Below are 15,236 nucleotides of genomic sequence, written 5' to 3'. Positions count from 1 at the left end.
ATGGACCAAGGCGCAGCAGGTATGTGAATACTCATGTTTATTTATTACCAAAAAAAGGAGTAGAGCATCCACTTGAAAAACCCAATGACGGTGACAACAGTAGCAGTTTTACAGGCTATACACGCAGTGTAAAAACAACCACCCACAACCCCAAAGAAAAACACACACACCTATATAGGACTTCCAATCAAAGGCAACTATACACACCTGCCTTCAATTGGAAGTCCCAATCATCCACCCAACATTTAACAAACACAAACCTGCCACGTCCTGACCCCAAAACTAAAACACTAGCTCCATCTGCTGGTCAGGACGTGACATACATACATACATACATACATACATACATACATCATTACCTCAGACGGACTGTGACTGCAAGGTATTGCATGGAAATCCAAGTGTGAAACGTAGCGATTAAGTTTGGATTCCCTGGAGGTGTCTCACTGACTGATGATAAGAGGGGGAAACATACTAGATTTCATAGTGTTTCAACATATAACACAGTATCAAGTCATTGAAGATCACACGTCAAATTAAGGATGAAAGATCTACATTAAAATCTGATTTCTTCCTTTCCCTTCATCAAAGAAATGATGGCGTTCAAGGTGAGTAACGATAAAAGATATTCTCAATTTTCGGTTTTCCAATTTTTACTTGGAGACAATCCTGAATATTAGCCTGAGTGCCAGTCTGTTTGTGTTGTCATGCCAACTCATTGTCATATTTGGCTTGACAATGAGCAATAGGGTTGGTAAGAACACAAACAGATCTGGAACCAGGCTACCTGAATAGCTGAGCTGATTGTCACATTGTTATTTGATGCATTTGATTTCCAGGGTCAGAAAGGCGAACCTGGTGATATCCCTTATGTAAGTCTGTGTTCATACATCTCAGAGACAGTGCCTCTGTTAATCAACAATTCATGTGACTTTTGACACCTATTATGACAACTGTTATCAAAAACATCATGCTGTCACTTTTATAGCTGAACAACTGCTTTTGTTTGTTTTTTGTTTCCAGGTCGTGGGGCCAGTAGGTCAACCCGGACCAATGGTGAGCACTCTGTAGACATTTATTTTGTACAAATAGTCCGGGTAACTATTTGGTTACCTGTTCAGGAGTCTTATGGCTTGGGGATAAAAACTGTTGAGAAGCTTTGTTGTCCTAGACTTGGCACTCCGGTACCGCTTGCCATGCGGTAGTAGAGAGAACAGTCTATGACTGGGGTGGCTGGGGTCTTTGACAATTTTCAGGGCCTTCCTCTGACCGCCTGGTGTAGAGGTCCTGGATGGCAGGCAGCTTTGCCCCAGTGATGTACTGGGCCGTACGCACTACCCTCTGAAGGGCCTTGCGGTCGGAGGCCGAGCAATTACCGTACCAGGCAGTGATGCAACCGGTCAGGATGCTCTTGATGTTGCAGCTGTAGAACCTTTTGAGGATCTCAGGACCCATGCCAAATCTTTTTAGTTTCCTGAGGGGGAATAGGCTTTGTCGTGCCCTCTTCACGACTGTCTTGGTGTGTTTGGACCATTCTAATTTGTTGTTGATGTGGACACCAAGGAATTTGAAGCTCTCAACCTGCTCCACTACAGCCCCGTCGATGAGAATGGGGATGTGCTAGGTGCTCCTTTTCCTGTAGTCCACAATCATCTCCTTAGTCTTGGTTACATTGAGGGATAGGTTGTTATTCTGGCACCACCCGGCCAGGTCTCTGACCTCCTCCCTATAGGCTGTCTCGTCGTTGTCGGTGATCAGGCCTACCACTGTTGTGTCATCAGCAAACTTAATGATGGTGTTGGAGTTGTGCCTGGCCTTGCAGTCGTGGGTGAACAGGGAGTACAGGAGGGGACTGAGCACGCACCCCTGGGGAGCTCCAGTGTTGAGGATCAGCATGGCAGATGTGTTGTTACCTACCCTCACCACCTGGGGGCGGCCCGTCAGGAAGTCCAGGATCCAGTTGCAGAGGGAGGTGTTTAGTCCCAGGTTCCTTAGCTTAGTGATGAGCTTTATGGTGTTGAACGCTGAGCTGTAGTCAATGAATAGCATTCTCACATACAGTAGGTGTTCCTTTTGTCCAGGTTGGAAAGGGCAGTGTGGAGTGCAATAGAGATTGCATCATCTGTGGATCTGTTTGGGCGGTATGCAAATTGGAGTGGTTCTAGGGTTTCTGGGATAACGGTGTTGATGTGAGCCATTACCAGCCTTTCAAAGCACTTCATGGCTACGGACGTGAGTGCTATGGGTCTGTAGTCATTTAGGCAGGCTGCCTTTGTGTTCTTGGGCACAGGGACTATGGTGGTCTGCTTGAAGCATGTTGGTATTACAGACTCAATCAGGGACATGTTGAAAATGTCAGTGAAGACACCTGCTAGTTGGTCAGCACATGCCCGGAGCACACGCCCTGGTAATCCATCTGGCCCCGCAGCCTTGTGAATATTGACCTGTTTAAAGGTCTTACTCACGTCGGCTACGGAGAGCGTGATCACACAGTCATCCGGAACAGCTGATGCTCTCATGCATGCTTCAGTGTTGCTTGCCTCGAAGCGAGCATAGAAGTGATTTAGCTCGTCTGGTAGGCTCATGTCACTGGGCAGCTCGCGGCTGTGCTTCCCTTTGTAGTCTGTAATAGTTTGCAAGCCCTGCCACATCCGACGAGCGTCGGAGCCAGTGTAGTATGATTCAATCTTAGCCCTGTATTGACGCTTTGCCTGTTTGATGGTTCGTCGCAGGGCATAGCTGGATTTCTTGTAAGCTTCCGGGTTAGAGTCCCGCACCTTGAAAACGGCAGCTCTACCCTTTAGCTCAGGGCGAATGTTGCCTGTAATCCACTGGTGCAGTCTGTGAAGTGATCATGTTTTCTTGTTATCTGTGTCAATGTTCCAGGGTCCTCCCGGAGCTCAGGGGAACAGAGGATACACTGGTTTCAAGGGCAGAAAGGTATGTCTAACACAATGACATTTACATCTAGAGAGAAGCGTGTTACAATACTGCGATTCAATGTGACCTAACACACTATCCTGAGCTAACTCACTGCTCTTCAATACCTTTAAATGTTGAATCTGGTAGACATGTCGAATCATCTCTGTAGTAGTAACATTCAATACTGTCCCTCATGAGTTTGTATATGTTTCCTAAAATCCAGGGTTTACAGGGCCCAGCTGGCATCGATGGGGAACCAGGAGTCCCAGGGAACCCTGGTGAGCCAGGATCCCCCGGCCAGCCCTCACACCCTGGGGTGAGTTGGTCTGTCTGTCCCCCCAGCCCGACACTTCACTGGTGCAGTCTGTAACCTTAATTTCTGGTCAAAAGTGCTTTCCCTCCCTACACTTGTTAGTAAACTGACTGAAAGGGTTGGTTTTGGAAAAAATACAGCCATTTTGTATTTTGTTTAGCTTTTTGGACGAATGTGCTTGCTGTACCTGAAATCATTTTCACCCCAAAACATCAAGTAAGTAACATGAAGAGACTTGGGGGCTTGTAGGGATAGCTCAGAGCTTCCAAACCTTTTCTATCCCTCTTCTCATTGTACCTGTCCAGTTGAGGGGGAGGTCACTGCACATATTCTCTTCATTCGGAGTCTGTGGTCACCAGTGAAGAACTTCCACACCGTGGTGATAATGAATGAATGACCGTCCTCCTCTCTCCCCCAGGGTCAGCTGGTCTCTCAAATGGCTACAGGCTTCGGTGAGAAATCAGCTGGGATGATGGGGATGATATCTGGCAACAGGGTGAGTTACTATTAAATAACCTGGGATGATGGGGATGATATCAGGCAAACAGGGTGAGTTACTATTAAATCACCTGGGATGATGGCGATGATATCTGGCAACAGGGTGAGTTACTATTAAATCACCTGGGATGATGGGGATAATATCTGGCAACAGGGTGAGTTACTATTAAATCACCTGGGATGATGGGGATGATATCTGGCAAACAGGGTGAGTTACTATGAAATCAGCTGGGATGATGGGGATGATGTCTGGCAACAGGGTAGGTTACTATTAAATCACCTGGGATGATGGGGATGATGTCGGGCAACAGGGTAGGTTACTATTAAATCAGCTGGGATGATGGGGATGATGTCGGGCAACAGGGTGAGTTACTATTAAATCAGCTGGGATGATGGGGATGATGTCGGGCAACAGGGTGAGTTACTATTAAATCAGCTGGGATGATGGGGATGATGTCTGGCAACAGGGTGAGTTACTATTAAATCTGCTGTCCTATACAAAAAAGTCCCTGACAACCTCATTGACTGGTAGTCCTTGCTAAGTGTGTGTGTCCATGGGCAGTAGATTGTCAACAAAGAAAGACATACTGTAGAGTATGCACCACAGGGGGCTGGTGTTGCCTTAATTTGGGAGTACACACTCGTGTTGATGGCTGGAGCGGAATTAGTTTCACGGTTTCCATGGTTTCCATGTGTTTGATGCCATTCCATTTGCTCCGTTCCAGCTGCATCCTGTCTTATTCATTGTCTTTGGCGGGCTTGATTGAAAGACAGTTCATTTACGTTTGTGCCTACATTACTCATTACTCTGTGTCTGTATGTTCTCTCCATGTATATTTTAGGGTGAGGCAGGACCAAGAGGGCCTCCTGGAACGTCTGGTCAACCAGTAAGTCAAAGATGGCCGACTATATCTACTATTCAGACATCAATTCTTACTGGAGACCATTTCTGTAAGTAAACAGACAGATTTGTGATCATTTCCTTTTCCTCCCTGTCTCGTAGGGACCTACAGGGGGACAGGGGGCCCCAGGAGACGTTGGAGACCCAGGATCCATGGTAAGAACCATGCATAATTTGACTGGGTTTGAATCCCGGTCACCTACATGCTTGAAGACTGTTAGCCCATTGAGCTAAAGCCTAGGCATTAGCACAGGGAGCTAACTCAACAAAAAAAGGGCCTAGGCCATTGTTCCCCAACTGGCGGTCCACAGAAATCAGAAATCGGTTCCAAAGTATTCGCACGCACAATATAGAGTTAAACAGTTTGTGATCATATACAAATGTAAGCAAGCTTAGAAATTATAATTTTATTGTCAAATATTATATCTGTTAGGGCTTCTTGCGGTCAATTTGTAGTCCACAAATTATTTGTAATAAAGTTCCTGACCATCCGCTCAATAAAAAATCATCTCGCAGCTGAATCAACTGACTCTAATCTTCCTGGTTTAGGCATTATATCAGGGAGCTAACGCAAGTCTTCAGGTCTTAGGCAAAGTTATCATCATCACACCAGCTTGGATCACTAAGCCACCTCCGCTACACTCTCACACACCATATTGATGTATTACACCAATATCTACCAATCACACTCTGTATTGATGTGTTACACAAATATCTACCCATCACACTCTGTCTTGATGTATTATACCAATATCTACCAATCACACACTGTATTGATGTATTACACCAATATCTACCAATCACACACTGTATTGATGTATTACACCAATATCTACCAATCACACACTGTATTGATGTATTACACCAATATCTACCAATCACACACTGTATTGATGTATCACACCAATATCTACCCATCACACTCTGTCTTGATGTATTACACCAATATCTACCAATCACACACTGTATTGATGTATTACACCAATATCTACCCATCACACTCTGACTTGATGTATTACACCAAGATCTACCAATCACACACTGTCTTGAGGTGATACACCAATATCTACCAATCACACTCTGTCTTGATGTATTACACCAAGATCTACCAATCAAACACTGTATACCAATATCTACCAATCACACTCTGTTTTGATGTATTACACCAATATCTACCAATCAAACACTGTATACCAATATCTACCAATCACACTCTGTTTTGATGTATTACACCAAGATCTACCAATCACACACTGTATACCAATATCTACCAATCACACTCTGTTTTGATGTATTACACCAAGATCTACCAATCACACACTGTCTTGCGGTATTACACCAAGATCTACCAATCACAGTCTGTCTTGAGGTGTTACACCAAAGCTATATGTTGTTCTGACTGCGTGTGATTGGACATGTTGTTTTTATACAGGGTGGCTTTGGTTACAGAGGACCTGAGGGCCCACCAGGAAAACCAGGACCAGATGTAAGTACTCTACAATCCCACAGACATAGGCCGTGTCCCTATTCCCTATATACTTTTGACCAGGACCCGTAGGGCCAGTGGTGAGGAACAACCCGCAGTAGATATGACATCTTCTGAGTATGAATGAGCCTAGTATGTTGATATTGGTTTCTTTCTGCATATGTTCCTTCATAGTATGTAGTAAGATTAGTTTAGAGTTTTTCCTAGCCACCGTGCTTCTACATCTGCATTGCTTGCTGTTTGGGGTTTTAGGCTGGGTTTCTGTACAGCACTTTGTGACATCAGCTGATGTAAGAAGGGCTTTATAAATACATTTGATTGATTGATTGATTGATTGCACCGAATATTGTTTTAGTAAGTAGTAGACAAGCCAAAGTTAGTGCAGGCTACACTAGCACCAATACCTTGGTGTGTCTAACTCTGCTCTCACATGCCATGTTGTGTCATTAACTCTTTTTTTAGAACCTTTATTGGAGATGGTAGAATACCAAGTGTCAAATAAACCTCTTGACTATTAGACAACACTAAAGTGCCTAACACACCTTTGTTCAGGCTTATACAACGGGTGGTAATGCCTTTGAAGCTGGTGTTTGGAGGATATATTGGCTTGGTTTGAAGGCCCGAGACGAACCGTGGCAATATGTCCTCCAAACACCAGCTTCTCTGGCATTTCACTTAAGCGAACCCAACATGGAGATTTTATTTTTGAACCTTTGTTCTACATCAACCTTTAGTGCATTGAACATTTAGGCATACTCAGCTATCCAGAATCAGTTTGACATTATGTTGGAGTGCTGTTTGTTTACCTTTCTGAAGTGCTGTTCATCTGTTGAACCCTTATGAAAAAATATTGCAGTCAGAGTGCAGTATAACTGCAGTACATTGTAATATAACTGTAGTTAGAAAGCAGTATAACGGTAGAAGGCTGCAAATACTGCGTCCAAAATAAATCTGTTTTTTTTACTGTTGTAATTTTGCAGTTTAACTGCAGTTACAGTGCAGTATAACTACAGTTCAACTGCAGTACACTGCAATTATTCTGCAATCACTGCATCCAAAATTCCACAGTTGACTGCAGTTACTGCACTTTTACTGCAGTTTCAAAATCACAATCTTTTTTTGTAAGGGAAATGCTGTTTGTCTACATCTAAGAGGGTGAAAATTACAACTATTTGTTACCTACCTGTACTGTAATGTCTTCTAGTAGCTGAGAATGTTATGTTAATGTGATGTTTTCCCTTCACAGGGAGAATCTGGCCCAACCGGAATAGCCGGAGATAAAGGAGCTGCTGGATCTGCCGTAAGTAACAAACTGTCTTTCATCTGAAAACCAACTATCTGTAAGCCTTCAAACAACTAATTATCTGCATTAAATATATTTCTCTGTCACTGCAGATCAAATCAGTGTTGAATGCAAAGGCATTTGCAAAAACACAATTAATTACACACTTCTTTTATGATAGACATTTCAAGATTTTGATTATACCACTTACAATAATTTCCATATGATTAGAGTGAGTTGTAAGACTGTGGATGGATGTGCTTTATTTCCCCATCCACTCCCATCCAACTGTACTTAGTTAAGAAAGCAGGTACCATTGCCTTCAACCTAAACTTGAATAGTCTTCATTTTGTGAGTAAAACTAATGAACAATAATCCACAATTAGAATAGAATGTTGTTTTAATGGGGCCACTGTATGTACTTATACATGTGAAAGTTAAACAGTGATTAAATGTGGTGATTTCCAGGGTCCCAGAGGTTTCCCAGGACTGCCAGGTCACCCTGGACTGAAAGGCCTTAAGGTCAGCAGCAACACAATGATCACAATGCTCATATCTATGTACTGTAGTTTGAAGCATGGCTGCATGTACATTTTTGTACATTTTTTTAAAGTAGTTAACTTGGCACTGTGCTGTTATGAACTTCTGTGAGATTCGTTAGAGCCTAGAACAGACCTGATCAGAACTAAAGAGCTAATGTCTCATCAACAGGGTCATGCAGGTCTTCTAGGAGCGAGAGGTCAATCTGGTGCTGCTGGGTCAAAGGTAAACTCATCATCATGCATATCTTTATATTTGTGCTGCTTCGCATGGTTAGTATCTAAAAGTGATCTGTTTCTGTTTGAAATTGCTGCACATATCGTGACTCTCTCTCTCTCTCTCTGTTATTTTACAGGGCCCATCAGGTACTCCTGGTGGAATGGGGCCCCCCGGTCCTGCGGTAGGTCATAATCAATTAGTTAACTGATAATAAATTATTATATTATTGTAATACCTGTTACTCACACACACCAATAGCTCTAAATACTCTGATATGTGTCCAATCTGTTAGTGAGGGAGTGTAATATTATGTGAAACATGATACTGTATATTTTAGGGTCCAGCAGGAATGCAAGGGGAGAGAGGAAGGAGTGGCCCAACTGGAGCTGTGGTAAGAGAGATATGACTACCTCTGACCTCTGACCTATAACTCTACATTACACAGCTCCGTCTCTTCAATCCATTGATTGCCCACCTGAATTAAATTGATCTGAGGTCAGTTCTTATTCAACATGTGGCATGAGGCATCATTGGTTTATATGTAGGTTCAAAATGTTTTGTTTTGGCTTATCAGTGACATATGTTGTAACCTTTGTTTTCATTTTGTATTTATCCAGGCAAGTCAATTAAGAACAAATTCTTATTTACAATGACATCCTGGCTTACAATGACAGCCTATTCTGCCACTGTCCTCCTATGGTGATGTGCATTGATGATGAGATGATAGAGGTGAATTTGTTAAATCTTCTTTCAGTTGTGCATCTCTCTCCATACAGGGGAAACGTGGTGAATCTGGACATATTGGGAAAGCAGGACCACAGGTACGACCTCTAACATTCAACAAAACATCACCCTTCAGATCAAATTATTATGATACCCAAATCAGTATTACACATGCAATATAACAAATGAAAAGCAACACTGTATCTACTCAAAATACACAATTTTCCTGAAAGCCAGTATAAAAGTGTTATACATTTACAAATCAGCAGTAATGTTAACTGGGCAAAAGTGATGTTTCCAGTACTAACCAACACCAGATGTGTGTCCAAAATGGCTCCCTATCTCCTATATAGTGTCTATATAGTGAAAGGAATAAGGGGCCATTTTGGATACAGCCCCAGGTGTGGATGACACAGTAGGCTGCCTACTGTACCAACCAACCATCCTGGATGTGATGTGATTCTAGGGTCCTATGGGGATCACTGGAGCTCTAGGATTCCCAGGTAGTCCAGGTATAAAGGTGAGTACTGTTCATTCTTTAATATACTTTGATGGAGCACAGTCCTCTTCTTCACACCAGCCATGTACTAAATATTGGTTACTCAAACGTATAACCCAGTCCTTCCCCCTCAGAATTACATTTCATTCTAAACAGGCCCATTCGGATTACTCTATTCCGATAAAGATGTTTATATGAGGGTGTTTTGATGAGGGTGTTTTATTCATTATGAGCTATGCATCTGTTCAACAACGGTTGATTAGAGTGCATGTAAACACACTCTGACTGTGACACTGTTGTCTCCAGGGGCAACCAGGGCCCCCAGGAGCACGAGGGACAGGGGGCCAACAAGGACCAAGAGGGGAGGCCGGACGCGTGGGATTGGCTGGAGCTATGGGAATTCAGGTGTTTGGCTAATTCATGATGCTAATAATCTCTACACCTACGGTAACTGTAGTATCAACAACTCACCACTTCAGGGTGTAGATTGATTCACTGAAAATGTTGCTGAATCTGGTTTCTGGTAAAAAACGTCGATTGAAAGTACATTTTATGCTTAACTGACTTGTCGGTTAAATTAAGTTGAGATAAATGACTTAAAAAACATGTTGATTTCTGTAGGGTCCAACAGGAACAGAGGGAGCTGCCGGAGCCAAAGGACCATCCGTATGTATAACTCCACCCACTTTCATCTCTCCTTGTTCATCTCCTTGTTCATCTCCTTGTTCAGCTACTCCCTTCTCCTCCCCTCAATCTAATGTATCTCTCACCTTCCAATATTCCAAATATTAATATCTGATTATGTGTTACTCATGATTATGTATTATGTAAAATCCTTGAAAGTATGTAATAGGGTGTTGACTCCCACATGCCATGCTGTCTGGACAGTAGACTACAGCCTGTCCTGTTAGAATGGGCCCTGGTACAGAGTCACAGAGAGTAGGCTACAGCCTGTCCTGTTAGAATGGGCCCTGGTACAGAGTCACAGAAACAGTAGACTACAGCCTGTCCTGTTAGAATGGGCCCTGGCACAGAGTCACAGAGACAGTAGACTACAGCCTGTCCTGTTAGAATGGGCCCTGGCACAGAGTCACAGAGAGTAGGCAACAGCCTGTCCTGTTAGAATGGGCCCTGGCACAGAGTCACAGAGACAGTAGACTACAGCCTGTCCTGTTAGAATGGGCCCTGGCACAGAGTCACAGAGACAGTAGACTACAGCCTGTCCTGTTAGAATGGGCCCTGGCACAGAGTCACAGAGAGTAGGCTACAGCCTGTCCTATTAGAATGGGCCCTGGCACAGAGTCACAGAGACAGTAGACTACAGCCTGTCCTGTTAGAATGGGCCCTGGCACAGAGTCACAGAGAGTAGGCTACAGCCTGTCCTGTTAGAATGGGCCCTGGCACAGAGTCACAGAGACAGTAGACTACAGTTTGTCCTGATAGAATGGGCCCTGGCACAGAGTCACAGAGACAGTAGACTACAGCCTGTCCTGTTAGAATGGGCCCTGGCACGGAGTCACAGAGACAGTAGACTACAGCATGTCCGGTTAGAATGGGCCCTGGCACTTTTTTCCATCAAGATAGAACTGCCAAAGGGGGAGGAGTTGCAATCTACTTCAGAGATAGCCTGCAAAGTTCCGTCATACTTTCCAGGTCTATACCCAAACAGTTCGAACTTCTAATTTTAAAAATGAATCTCTCCAAAAATAAGTCTCTCACTGTTGCCGCCTGCTATCAACCCCCCTCCGCTCCCAGCTGTGCCCTGGACACCATTTGTGAATTGATCGCCCCCCATCTAGCCTCAGAGTTTGTTCTGTTAGGTGACCAAAACTGGGATATGCTTAACACCCCGGCAGTCCTACAATCTAAGCTGGATGCCCTCAATCTCACACAAATCATCAAGGAATCCACCAGGTACAACCCTAAATCCGTAAACATGGGCACCCTCATAGACATTATCCTGACCAACTTGCCCTCCAAATACACCTCTGCTGTTTTCAATCAGGATCTCAGCGATCACTGCCTCATTGCCTGTATCTGCTATGGGTCTGCGGTCTAACGACCACCCCTCATCACTGTCAAACGCTCCCTAAAACACTTCTGCAAGCAGGCGTTTATAATCGACCTGGCCCGGGTATCCTGGAAGGATATTGACCTCATCCCGTCAGTCGAGGATGCCTGGTCATTCTTTAAAAGTAAATTCCTCACCATCTTAGATAAGCATGCCCCGTTCAAAAAATGCAGACCTAAGAACAGATATAGCCCTTGGTTCACTCCAGACCTGACTGCCCTTGACCAGCACAAAAACATCCTGTGGCGGACTGCAATAGCATCGAAAAGTCCCCGCGATATGCTCAGGGAAGTCAGGAACCAATACACGCAGTCAGTCAGGAAAGCAAAGGCTAGCTTTTTCAAGCAGAAATTTGCATCCTGGAGCTCTAACTCCGGAAAGTTGTGGGACACTGTAAAGTCCATGGAGAACAAGAGCACCTCCTCCCAGCGTCCCACTGCACTGAGGCTAGGTAACACGGTCACCACCGATAAATCCATGATAATCGAAAATTTCAATAAGCATTTCTCAACGGCTTTCCATGCTTTCCTCCTGGCTACTCCAACCCCGGCCAACAGCTCCCCGCCCCCCCCCCCGCAGCTACTCGCCCAAGCCTCCCCAGCTTCTCCTTCACCCAAATCCAGATAGCAGATGTTCTGAAAGAGCTGCAAAACCTGGACCCGTACAAATCAGCTGGGCTAGACAATCTGGACCCTCTCTTTCTAAAACTATCCGCCGCCATTGTTGCAACCCCTATCACCAGCCTGTTCAACCTCTCTTTTGTATCGTCCGAGAGCCCTAAAGATCGGAAAGTTGCCGGGGTCATCCCTCTCTTCAAAGGGGGTGACACCCTAGACCCAAACTGTTACAGACCTATTTCCATCCTGCCCTGCCTATCTAAAGTCTTCGAAAGCCAAGTTAAGAAACAATTCACTGACCATTTCGAATCCCACCGTACCTTCTCCGCTGCGCAATCCGGTTTCCAAGCCTTTCACGGGTGCACCTCAGCCACGCTCAAGGTTCTAAATGATATCATAACCGCCATCGATAAAAGACAGTACTGTGCAGCCGTCTTCATCGACCTGGCCAAGGCTTTCTACTCTGTCTATCACCTTACTCTTATCGACAGACTCAATAGCCTTGGTTTTTCTAATGACTGCCTCGCCTGGTTCACCAACTACTTTGCAGACAGAGTTCAGTGTGTCAAATCGGAGGGCATGTTGTCCGGACCTCTGGCAGTCTCTATGGGGGTACAACAGGGTTAAATTCTCAAGCCGACTCTTTTCTCTGTATATATCAATGATGTCGCTCTTGTTGCGGGCTATTCCCTGATCCACCTCTATGCAGATGACACCATTCTGTATACTTCTGGCCCTTCCTTGGACACTGTGTTAACAAACCTCCAAACGAGCTTCAACGCCATACAACACTCCTTCCGTGTCCTCCAACTGCTCTTAAACGCTAGTAAAACCAAATGCATGCTTTTCAACTGTTCGCTACCCGCACTTGCCCGCCCGACTAGCATCACCACCCTGGACGATTCCGACCTAGAATATGTGGACAACTATAAATACCTAGGTGTCAGGTCAGACTGTAAACTCTCCTTCCAGACTCATATTAAACATCTCCAATCCAAAATCAAATCTAGAATTGGCTTTCTATTTTGCAACAAAGCCTCCTTCACTCATGCCGCCAAACTTACCCTAGTAAAACTGACTATCCTACCGATCCTCGACTTCGGCGATGTCATCTACAAAATAGCTTCCATTACTTTACTCAGCAAACTGGATGCAGTCTATCACAGTGCCATCCGTTTTGTTACCAAATCACCTTATACCACCCACCACTGCGACCTGTATGCTCTAGTCGGCTGGCCCTCGCTACATATTCGTCGCCAGACCCACTGGCTCCAGGTCATCTATATGTCTATGCTAGGTAAAGCTCCGCCTTATCTCAGTTCACTGGTCACGATAACGACACCCACCCGTAGCACACGTTCCAGCAGGTATATCTCACTGATCATCCCCAAAGCCAACACCTCATTTGGCCGCCTTTCCTTCTAGTTCTCTGCTGCCAGTGACTGGAACGAATTGCAAAAATTGCTGAAGTTGGAGACTTTTATTTCCCTCGCCAACTTTAAACATCAGCTATCTCAGCAGCTAACCGATCGCTGCAGCTGTACATAGTCCATCTGTAAATTGCCCACCCAATCTACCTACCTCATCCCCATACTGTTTTTATTTTATTTACTTTTCTGCTCTTTTGCACACCAGTATTTCTACTTGCACATCATCATATGCTCATTTATCACTCCAGTGTTAATCTGCTGAATTGTAATTATTTGCTCCTATGGCCTATTTATTGCCTACCTCCTCATGCCTTTTGCACACTCTGTATATAGACTTTCTTTTTTTCTACTGTGTCATTGACTTCTTTATTGTGTTATTGGCTTGTTTATTGTTTACTCCATGTGTTGTTGTCTGTGTCACACTGCTTTGCTTTATCTTGGCCAGGTCGCAGTTGTAAATGAGAACTTGTTCTCAACTAGCCTACCTGGTTAAATAAAGGTGAAAAAAGAGAAAGAGTCAGAGACAAAAGGCCTGTCCTGTAAGACAAGTCATGCATTGATGTCAGTGGGTGAACACAGGTTAGACACCTATTTTAGGTATAATGATGTGATTTCTACCCCAGGGAGCTCCAGGTATCCAGGGTCTGACTGGACTGCTTGGCCCCGCGGGGCCCCCCGGACCACAGGGAACCACTGGACTGCCCGGGCCTAAGGGCCAACTGGTAAGAGATTTGTTGTTTAATTTCGACCACTCATTTCATTGTTTGGATCAAGAATGGTTGTCAGGTCCCTAGCTATGTTAGAAAGGTCATAGAAACTACTGCTGGTTTCCATACTCCAGTTAAAATGCTATCATATGGCTACATGTTCATAACGCCGGCAGGAAAAGCTAGTTGTCAAACCTTGTCAGTAGACTTGAAAAACAATGTCATGTGAAACATCTATCCATCATATTCCTCTCTTCTCACAAGGGTGATTTAGGCATTCCCGGATTCAAAGGAGAGGCTGGATTCAAAGGAGAATCTGTAAGATATACAACCTGTCATAATGAATGGCTCTCTAATTCCATGGTTTAATAATGTACAATAGCAACCACATGCATGTGTTGAAAGGCAGGTTATGCTGGCGCTGGTTTCTTTCTAAAAGGCCATACAATAAAATATAACAAACACTAATGTATGATGTGGCAGCCATCTTGTTTGATTATGACATCATTGCAGGGTGCACCTGGTGATCATGGAACGCTGGGTCCCATGGGAGAGGAGGGGAGGAGGGGAGAACGGGGTGACGCCGGGACTTCAGGTGCCGCTGGACCCAATGGAGAGAGAGTAAATCAGCTCTTTCACTCACTACAAGAACTTTGTCTGTCTCTCTCTCTTTGTCTCTTCCTCTCTCTGTCTTTCCTCAGTACATTCAATAACAGCAGAATTATTTGATTAAAATCAAAACCATTTAGCAAATTCTATTAAAACCAATTTGTAATTTCCAGGGTGCTCCTGGCAGTAGAGGTTTTCCTGGTCAGGATGGGTTACCTGGTCAAAAGGTAGGTTGATTTCTCTTTGAATCTATAGAATAAGTAATTGAAAAATAATATTATGCCATTCAAACGCTACACTCCATTCTGTGATCAGGGTGCCCAAGGTGAGCGAGGACTGGGTGGGTCATCTGGTGCCAAAGGTGCCGATGGTGACCCAGGACGCACTGGAGAGCCAGGTCTTCCAGGGGCACGGGTGAG

The 15,236-nt window shown here is 44.4% G+C and overlaps 1 protein-coding gene across 2 annotated transcripts in view; it reads left to right on the top strand.

Annotated features, from left to right (window-relative positions):
* LOC115196433 (collagen alpha-2(V) chain-like) overlaps nucleotides 1-15,236 on the top strand; it is a 46,632-nt gene that overhangs the window by 12,412 nt on the left and 18,984 nt on the right. The window contains exons 4-26 of one of the 2 annotated variants that reach the window (XM_029757267.1): nucleotides 592-608; nucleotides 840-872; nucleotides 1,024-1,056; nucleotides 2,887-2,940; nucleotides 3,146-3,238; nucleotides 3,654-3,731; nucleotides 4,576-4,620; nucleotides 4,737-4,790; nucleotides 6,067-6,120; nucleotides 7,367-7,420; nucleotides 7,871-7,924; nucleotides 8,114-8,167; nucleotides 8,298-8,342; nucleotides 8,499-8,552; nucleotides 8,938-8,982; nucleotides 9,351-9,404; nucleotides 9,690-9,788; nucleotides 10,005-10,049; nucleotides 14,125-14,223; nucleotides 14,473-14,526; nucleotides 14,722-14,829; nucleotides 14,991-15,044; nucleotides 15,133-15,231. In XM_029757267.1, coding sequence (XP_029613127.1) covers nucleotides 592-608; nucleotides 840-872; nucleotides 1,024-1,056; nucleotides 2,887-2,940; nucleotides 3,146-3,238; nucleotides 3,654-3,731; nucleotides 4,576-4,620; nucleotides 4,737-4,790; nucleotides 6,067-6,120; nucleotides 7,367-7,420; nucleotides 7,871-7,924; nucleotides 8,114-8,167; nucleotides 8,298-8,342; nucleotides 8,499-8,552; nucleotides 8,938-8,982; nucleotides 9,351-9,404; nucleotides 9,690-9,788; nucleotides 10,005-10,049; nucleotides 14,125-14,223; nucleotides 14,473-14,526; nucleotides 14,722-14,829; nucleotides 14,991-15,044; nucleotides 15,133-15,231 — 1,379 coding nt within the window. Of the gene's footprint in view, nucleotides 1-591; nucleotides 609-839; nucleotides 873-1,023; nucleotides 1,057-2,886; nucleotides 2,941-3,145; nucleotides 3,239-3,653; nucleotides 3,732-4,162; nucleotides 4,202-4,575; nucleotides 4,621-4,736; nucleotides 4,791-6,066; nucleotides 6,121-7,366; nucleotides 7,421-7,870; nucleotides 7,925-8,113; nucleotides 8,168-8,297; nucleotides 8,343-8,498; nucleotides 8,553-8,937; nucleotides 8,983-9,350; nucleotides 9,405-9,689; nucleotides 9,789-10,004; nucleotides 10,050-14,124; nucleotides 14,224-14,472; nucleotides 14,527-14,721; nucleotides 14,830-14,990; nucleotides 15,045-15,132; nucleotides 15,232-15,236 lie in introns of those variants that run through there. The other variant, XM_029757268.1, reaches the window with a different exon arrangement.

This window comes from Salmo trutta, chromosome 6 (assembly GCF_901001165.1).
Source record: "Salmo trutta chromosome 6, fSalTru1.1, whole genome shotgun sequence".
Taxonomy (NCBI): domain Eukaryota; kingdom Metazoa; phylum Chordata; class Actinopteri; order Salmoniformes; family Salmonidae; genus Salmo; species Salmo trutta.
Note: the sequence above shows the minus strand (reverse complement) of the source record. Positions and strands in the feature narration are given on the sequence as shown.